Source organism: Typopeltis vanoorti, chromosome 7, assembly GCF_054136105.1.
Source record: "Typopeltis vanoorti isolate ZY-2024b chromosome 7, IOZ_Tvanoo_1.0, whole genome shotgun sequence".
In the NCBI taxonomy this organism is placed as follows: Eukaryota; Metazoa; Arthropoda; class Arachnida; order Uropygi; family Thelyphonidae; genus Typopeltis; species Typopeltis vanoorti.
This window is the reverse complement of record NC_143555.1, coordinates 39,930,263-39,939,545: the sequence shown is the minus strand read 5'-3', so window position 1 is coordinate 39,939,545 and position 9,283 is coordinate 39,930,263. Positions and strand designations below refer to the sequence as shown.

Here is a 9,283-nt window from a genome sequence, read left to right as displayed (position 1 = left end):
GAATCTCTTTTGCATTCTCTCTCTCTCTCTCTCTCTACTGTATCAGAATCACAACGAAACCAGGAGACCAGACCTGCACACAATAGTCCAAGTGAAGTCTTATCAATGCCTTGTAAAGAGGCATTGATAAGACTTGTAAAGAGACAAATGACATCCTTATCTTTGCACGTGAAAGTTCGTTACAGCATTGCAATTAACTTTTAAGTTGCAATTGCAATCTTTGCTTCATAGCCCTAAACTTCAACTTCCTATTTACTAACACACCAAGATCCCTAGCCCAATCAGTTTCTTCTAGCACAATCCCTCCAATATAATACGACAACTAATATCTAATTACGCCAAAGTGAATGACTTTACATTTACCGACATTGACTCTACTCCATTTCCCCACACCTGCCATTCTAGCCTATTCAAATCATTCCCCAAGTACTGCATATGAGCAGCATTCCTGATTACTCTATCTATCTTTGCATCATCAGCAAATAGCTGTATATCGCCTTTCAGATTCTTCCTAATGTTATTAATGTACAGATTGAATAACAGTGGGCCAAAGACTGATTCTTGTGATACACTAGGCACCTTAAATCTTGCAGACGAACATCCCCTGTATATCACTTTTTGATATCTCTGTCAGCCATCCTCTTATCCACTCTAATGTTTTATATCCCAAACCCATTTCTCAATTTATGCAACAGTCTTCCATGCTGTATCCTGTCAAAAGCCTTAGCAAAATCCCAAAGTATTATGGTGCATCCATTCCCCTTGTTTAATTCAGCTGTAACATTATTACAGATTGTGATCAAGTTGCTAAAACGTGACCTTCCATTAGTAAACCCATGCTGCTCATTGCAAAGTAGTAGAGATTAGCTCAAACAATTCCTGGATGCGAGCCCTAATCAATTTTTCTTAAATCTTCACCACCATACTTGAGATACGGATTAGTCGATAGTTGGAGTCATTGGTCTTTGCACTGTCCTTGTATAAAGGGATTACCATACATTCTTTCCATTCCTGTGGAATCTTCCCTGTTCTGATACTCAAATTATATAGCCTGGTCAAAGGAACAGCCAGTTCATCTAAACACTCTTTTATCATCTGTGCTAATATTCGATCAGTCCTTATTGCTGAATTCTTATGGAGTTGAACAAACTCTTATTCTTCTGTTACTGTCACACCACCTGCATTAAGAAGAGTTATTCTTTCATATTCATTCTTTCTTTTATTTGTAGCATATCGATAATATTCTCGTGGGTTGTTTTTAGCTGGCAGAGCCAGTTTCTTTTCACATGCCGTGTTAGCTTTCTGTACAACAGTTGACACTTTTCTAGCTTGGTACTTATAATTTTCATAATGGACATCATCCTTATGCACACTGTGTTCGTTTTCATTCTTTTCATACAAATATCTTTATTAATAAGATTGGACATCCATTTGCCTACTCTATTTATGCTTTCAACTCTAGAGACACGTTTTGATATTGCATTATTTAAGTATTTTTTTAAATACTTCCCATGCCCTGTCGATATTCTTCATGTCGATGTCCCTTTGTATAACGCTATAGTAAAGCCACACTGGATTATTGTGCACAGATTTGGCCTCGTATTGTGGCAGGTCTATAAAATGCTCCTTATGATAATAGATTGACGATCTATAGATTTTAAAAATTAGCTCATATACGAAAAAGAGGAGACATGATAGAAGCATTTAAGTTATTAAAAGGGTTTCATGGGATTGATACTGAAGTATTTTTTTCAGCACATGGCAAGAACGGAGAGAACAAGGGGTCACCAGTGGAAGCTCTGTAAAGTGCGGTTAGCAAGGCTGGTAGGACTATTTTGTTTGCTTGGAGGTAGTGAATGGGTGGAATCGGTTGCCAGAGATGGTTGTCGGTGTTTCATCAGTGAATGAGTGAGTTTAAGAACTATGATAGGTAATGCGTGAATGAAGGCTAGTGCGTGAATAAATGGATCTCCTAAGATGAGTCTTCGGCCTCCATGGATATACCTGAATAATACTAATAAGGATAATTATAACAGTAACTTATATTTTTGCAGTATACCAGTATATAAGTTGAAGACTTAGTTGAAGAAGTCCTAAGGCACATAACACAAAAATGCTGTGTATGGGTAAGTGCTTAGAAAAAAAAAGGAATATGTGGATATGTTTCTTTTTTACAAGTCTTGAAGACCTGATGGTTGTAACCATTGAGAACACAGTATGGGGGAACATTGTTCTTAACAGCAGAGAATAAATGTAGAAGAGATAAGTTTGGAGCTGAACTCTATATATGGGTGTTAACCAGTAGCTGCTCGTGTTCGTATATGATGAGTGCAAAGTGGAGGAATGGTAGTGGACAGCTCAGTGGAGCAGCGCCCATGGTAATACTTAAAGAAAAGACAATGCAGCAATATAATATCTCTAGGAAAACAACTGGAAATGTAGTGAGAGAACTGCCATCAATTAAGAAAATTGCTTTCTTTCTGAGGATAATCAAGTGTTCCGAAAGAGATGCCCTAGGTGCATCATAGAATTATGGGTACAGTATTCTAAGATCAGGTTGATTTCAGCTTTATAAAGTGACTTCAGTTGAACAGCACAGAAGCCTTGTTTAGAACGAACCAAATATCAAACTTTTGTATGCTGAAGAGGATGTGGACAGGTGTGCTTGTGCCAGGATAGGCTAGATGTGAAAGACATCCAAACAAGAGGAAAACCTGATCCTGGTTTTATATTGAGCAAATATTATCAAAGGGAGGGAGAGCAAAGCAGTCTTTCTTCTTGGTAGTGAGGCAGTTGTGTATTTTGATGGTATTAAAATTCGTCTGGTTATCATCATTCCATTTGTGAATGGCAAGGACCTCAGTATTTCAGGTATATGTTAAAGAAGGTCGCGAAGTATGAATTATCCATGCACTACAAATTTTTAAAAAAGAACAGGGGGCGAAAGGAAGAGCAGAGAGCACTGTCATCATAAAAGCTATGAATAGGATCGTATATCAGAGGGAGGGAGGGAGGGAAAGAGAGAGAGAGAGAGAGAGAAGAAGAAGATCATTTATGTATAGCGTAGAGAGCAGTGTAGGTGAAAGCACAGAGCCCTGGGTGCACATTCACTGATTAAAAAAATCTGATGAAAAGAAACCATTCACTGTGATCACTAATGAATGACCAGAGCAGAGCCTAGCAGTGCATTCACAAAAGGAAGGAAGAATACCATAAGATGATAGCTTGATAAGTTACAATGTCAGATTCGATAAAATGCCTTGGAAATATAAGAACGACTACTTTGGCTTTTCCAAACTTCTCCATTGATTTTGTCTGAATGTGAGAGAGGTTTGTTAGGATATCTGCTATAGCACAAGAATGGCTGAATCCATACTGGTGGTTACTAAATAATCGAAGTCTCCGATTAATGAAGGAAGGAACTGGCTATTGGATCTTTTCTATTATTTTTGTAGCAATAGTTTTAATCTCCCTTTTTTGGGGAACAGGCTTAATAAAATCATGCTTCCAGGGTGTTAATTGGATGCCAGATGAGTATCATAGCACGAGGAGACGATACAAGATGGGGTGAGTTCTAGAGTACGACGTTTTGTACTACTGGACAAATACCATCAGGATTATGAAACTTCTTAGTATCGAGGCTGTTGAGCATTCTATTTATGCCCTCCTATTAAAATTTCGGAGTGTGCATGGTTCGCATTAAGTGGGAGGAAATATGCTTGGGCCATCTGAACAATAGTTGGAAGTAAAAAGTGATGCCAAGAGGCATGTTTTATCTTTAGGAATTGCAATTATACCATCAGGATGTGAGAAAGTCATGTACATGCAAAAGTTGCATCCCACAGCCATGGGCAGGGACCAGAAGGCTAGACTGCCATTTTAATGGTGTATTATTAAAACTAAGAGCATTAGTATTAAATCTAAAAGCAATTTTTAGAAACTTTACTTTTTAGAAACTTCTAAAAGTTCGCTATTAATGAAATTATCCTGTGAATTTTTTGCTCGAATTTTTGAACATTTCTCTTTAATTACCATTATTTCTCCGTATGATTTTTATTTTAACTGTTTACCACTGATTGATAAATTAGCATCTCTTTCTAAATTTAGGTATAATACCTTTAAATTTGTTTGTGCTTATTCAGTCTTTGTCATGCCAACAAATAACATTGAGTGCGATTCTCTCAAACACAAGAATATGCAGACTACTTTATCTCCTTTTTTTGCACAACGTTTACTTACAATAATAGTTTACAATTTTCGATGTACAAAACTCCCAAATTTTTTAGTAAATTATATGAGTCTTGTTGATCATACCAGCTAATGTTGTGAGAGAGGACATATGAACTTGTGTATAGAATTTCGGAATTTAATTGCTAAGTTTTTTATTGTTGTTTTTTTTAGCTCAGCAAGTGGCATTTAACCTTGAGATGTGAAGATTCGCAATAAGATTAGACATGAAAACTGTTGACCAGCAAGGGCAATGATGACAAGAAGCTATTAAAACAGGCAGCAAGAGTAACAAAATCATAATAAAAGAAGAAAAAGATACACAATATAAATATTATTACTATTAAATGGTACTATAAGTATTGACGCAAGCGTTACCATAAGAAATTGTGAGCTATGGGCATTTATTTTCCATATATTTCCACATTACTTTCTTCCAGATGTAATTATCTGATGATTATCAGCATTTGGCCTATTAGACTACCGTTGTGTTCCTGTGCAACTCTAAGACAAGCTCCCTTCATTTGTGATTATCTTTCCAATCTTCAAGAGTTTGAACCTATTGGGTCTCTTGGGTTCTATAGTAGGATGAGAGCTACATGGAGAAAGTTGTCTTGCTGAGGTGGTGTAAATAGTATCTTATGAAGAGAGGAGAAACTTCTTGTTAATTCGAAATTAGAGTTTTGCTAGACTAGCTGCTCTTCCAGAATTTAAAGGTTACACAGTGTGCACTTTAGTGGCATCCATCCCTAGCATCTTCATAGAATATATTTTTCCGTGATATCAAAATCACTCACACACACACACACACACACACAGACATATTAGATGAAACAAAGGACTTTTCAGTGAAACTTTCTCCTGTAATATCTTCATACACTTCAGTAAAGAATTTTTAGGACTCATTCATTAAAGCTGCTTATTAGTCATCTTGAGTTGAATTTTTATGATGTTGAGCAGTTTGTCCATTTAAAAATAAATCAATAAATGAAAAATAGAACGTAAGCTTATTTGGAAAATTACTGTTAGTTCGTAATTTCACTATCAAAGTTTTTAGTTATAGAGGGCGCACATATCAGAAAGTCGTTCGCTAGTTTGAGAAGCTTGTGTTCCTTTCGCTATGTTTTATCATGTAAGTTTGTTTTATATTTTATCTATTTATTATTTTTATTATATTCAGTGATTAAATGACATTCAGGATACATGATTTATGAGCAAAATACTGTATTTAATTTAACTGGTCGACTCGGTCACTAATTTTTTTTTAGTAGTATGGAAGTGCGGAAACCTTCTTTTTATAATAGTTGATATTGAGGATATGTGAACTCATAGTTTTCATTATTATTATTACGGGCAACTCCAAGGAGTTCATAGACTCCTTGGAGTCTATGAACTAGGCCCTAACATCATGTCAAGAACAACTATTAGATTCACACAATATCTATCACACTTCGCCATGAACTCATTTACAGTCATGGCACCTACAACAGACTCTGGCAGCTTATTCTACTCATTCACCACTCTCCAAGTAAAAAACCTAGCTCTAGCACCCTTGCTAACCACACTCTTGCCCAGCTAAGGAGGACTAGGGGCCATGTATGGCCCCTAGTCCTCCCACCACCAGTCCTATTCTCAAAAATATCTTCTGAATTAATCTTATATAAACCCTTCAGTAATTTGAATGTCTCAATCATATCACCCGTTTTCTGCCTATCAACCAACTTTTCCAACCCACAAACCTCCTCACTCTGTCATCATGGGGAGCATTCCACAGGCGACTCACCATTTTTGTCACTCACCTGGATCCTCTCCATCCATCACTTTCTCATCATGAAACCCAGGTGATCTGAGTTTCATGATGAGAAACACTGAGCACATTTAATATGTAGGCCTCATAGTTGCTTTGGCTGTAATTCAGATCAAAGTTGTTTTTTTTTTAATTCCAGGTTTTCTGTAATTTAGTGCTGCTGCTTTTATTCTAGAAGAAGAAGAGATTTCATCTATTGTAATGTAGATTAGAAATAACATATTATAAGAAGGGGAACTTAATTTCTCAAATTTTTGTGGGATAGTTTGCATGCAGTGAAGGGAACATGAAAGTAGTTTGATTTCTTTGCAGTATCAGAAACACTGGCCTAGATAGTAATGTTATGGCACTGGGGCAGTTGCCTAGGACACCAATGATAGGATATCTTAACGATTTTTGAAATTTTCACACTAAAGAGAGGTGCATAGCTCTGAATTCAAAAACCTAGTTCTGATGATCAGAAGAGTTAATTGTGACCTAGATGTCATTCTAGCTTTTATTTGGTGAGAGTGATCACATGGTTTTGACTCCAGTGGAGGTAGTATGCAGGTCTTTAGAAGAAGGAATTGAGAAATTATGAAGCAGGTGGTTATAATGACTTAGGAACTAGCTTAAACAATTACATGGATGAAAAACCTGAAATAAAGAGATTTATAGTGCATGTTAGATAGCTGAGAAATGTTTATCTGCAATGAGGGGTTTGTATACTTCAAATGAGAAAGATGGACATGGAGTGAAATGGAGGACAAGGGAAATTGAGCAAGAATTGGTGGAGAAAATATCATATCAGAATTGTGTACATTGGGGGGGGGAGGAGTATCGAGGACAATAAAGGCTACATGGGATTCCACACAACTCAGAACAATTTCTATTAGACCTTTTATATTATTGATATTGTCAATGGGTTGTAGTGAGATGTTCATTTGTTTGTGATCAGTGTGAGCTAAGTTAGAGGTGTAGAAACATTGTGTCATTGGGGAAGTTGTCAAGGGCACTGGGGTTAGAAGGGTGACAGGATATTTTATCATTTATTGAAATTGTCACTGAAAAAAAGTCCTCGCACTCTTGCTAACCACACTCTCACCCAACGTCCAGGGATTTATCTCGTGCATCAGTACGAATTTTCCAAAGGTGCCAAAAACCTAGTTACACCACTGAACTGAGGAGAGTTATTAATATTGCCAATGTGTTGGTTTAGGAAGTTCTGAGTAAGAAGGATAGGTAAATGAATGGGAATTCCAGTGATGTAGCCAAGTAATCATAAGAATTTGAAGTTTTGGAATATCAGCCCTTCACAGATAGAAGGCTAATAATACTGGAGGGATTAGAGAAGGCAGAAGATCTTGTGCTAATAATTATTATTAATTTATTAATAATCACTATAATTATTACTCTTGCAAGGGTGCCTCAATGGAGACCCACGAATCATTGTGGGAGACCTAAACCATTAACATAATATCTATTGTACCTCTCCTTGAAATCATTAACAGACAAAGCACTCACAGCTGACTGACAACCCATTCCATTCATTCAGCACTCTCCAAGTGAAAGCTAGTCCTCACACCTTTGCTAACCACACTCTTACCCAATGTCCAGGGATTTATCTCTTGTTGTACCCTCTAATAAATAATTTAATGTTTAATTTTATATAATAATTTACTGTTTCTATCATATTTCCTTTTCTTACCTATCAAGCAACTTTTAAAACCCCACAAATCCTCAATCTATTCTCACAGGGAGTATTCCATAGGCCATTCACCATCTTGGTTACTTGTCTTTGGATCCTCCACTACTGCCTCATCCCCAAGAAGAGTCAACTTTAACATGTGCTATAGCTGCAGAAGCAGAAAGTATTGGATGGTATAATTTTAAAAATGTATAGAAGACTTATCAATATTATATCTAATTTCATTGAATTTGAATGAAAAAATAGTCTGGTATCATATCCTTATTTGCTGTTGACCAGCAAATAAGAATGTGATGCATCTATTAATAAGGCTTTAATCAGACCACATCTTAACTACTGTGATGAAGCAAACATTGGGCGATTCAGGTTCCCAGGTTTGGAGGGAATATTGTGTAATTCAGGTAATTTAATTTTCAATTTGGTGGATAGAATATTAAGTAGTTGAGGCATTTACTAGATGGAAACTATGGAGAATTTTCATAGGATACAGGGATAAGGACACAGGACAATACATGGAAGATGTGAAATGATTGTGAGATTTTTACGCAAGACAGCAAAGGTCATACTGCATCATAGGGCACTTTGACTCCTAATGTAGATCTTCCACAGTGACGAAATTTTTTTTTTTTTTTTCCATGTCTTGCACTAATAATAATACAATCTCTCTGTATTGAAAAATCAGTTTGTAGCACCACCATAAATGCATGAACATCAACAAATAAAACAAATCTTGCGATAGAAAGCAAGGAGGAAGAGATAGTAAATACTCCCCTCTCTTTGCTTGCTATTAAATTTGTCATTTGTGTCTGACAAATGACTAAGAAAGTCAACATAAACAGAATATGGATATTATGGGTATTACAGTATTTACACTCCTTTATTAAAGGCAGTACATTATTTATATAAGAGTATTTAAGAGAGTTATATGTAAGATTTTAAGATTTTATATAAGTTTTATATATTTATATAAGAGTATTTAAGAGAGTTATATGTAAGATTTTAAGAGAGTTATATAAGTTTTATATATTTATATAAGAGTTATAAAAGTATGTTTCTAAGCATTTAGGTAAATGTAAGCTATCTACGGACATGGAAGTAAAAGTGATATGATTTGAGTTGAGTATTTTATTTTATTTTATTTTTTTTTTAAATTCTGCTGGTAATAAAGTATATGACCAAGTTAGTTGTCTTTTTATATGTTAACAAGTTTACAGTACTGAAGGATTGATGGATCAAAGCAAACACAAAAATCTAGCAGCATTAGTGTTCTGAAGGATATTTTACTTCATATGTGATGACAACAAAAGGAAGGAAGAATTAGACATCTTTTATAGTGTTTATCCTTAATGGTTATCCTTTTTTTTAAAAAAAAAAAAAGTCCGTAAACTATAGAATACAGAAAAACTACCACATTTAAAACAGATGTTCAGTTAATAGAGCCTGTCTAAATGGCAGCCAAGCCTTTTGGTCCCTTGCCAAAGTAATCAGTCATAACTTCTGACCAACACTTTTCCCACCTCTATCCTACCTAGGTGGCTCCATTGCATCATCACCTACAGAAA

At 35.7% G+C, this 9,283-nt stretch overlaps 1 protein-coding gene across 1 annotated transcript in view; it reads left to right on the top strand.

The window, feature by feature from the left end:
* The first annotated feature begins 5,303 nt into the window (after nucleotides 1–5,303).
* Nucleotides 5,304–9,283, top strand: part of Polr2G (DNA-directed RNA polymerase II subunit Rpb7) — a 112,447-nt gene continuing 108,467 nt past the window's right edge. The window contains exon 1 of the mRNA XM_090395806.1: nucleotides 5,304–5,359. Coding sequence (XP_090251932.1) covers nucleotides 5,348–5,359 — 12 coding nt within the window. The 5' untranslated portion in view covers nucleotides 5,304–5,347. The remainder of the gene's footprint in view (nucleotides 5,360–9,283) is intronic.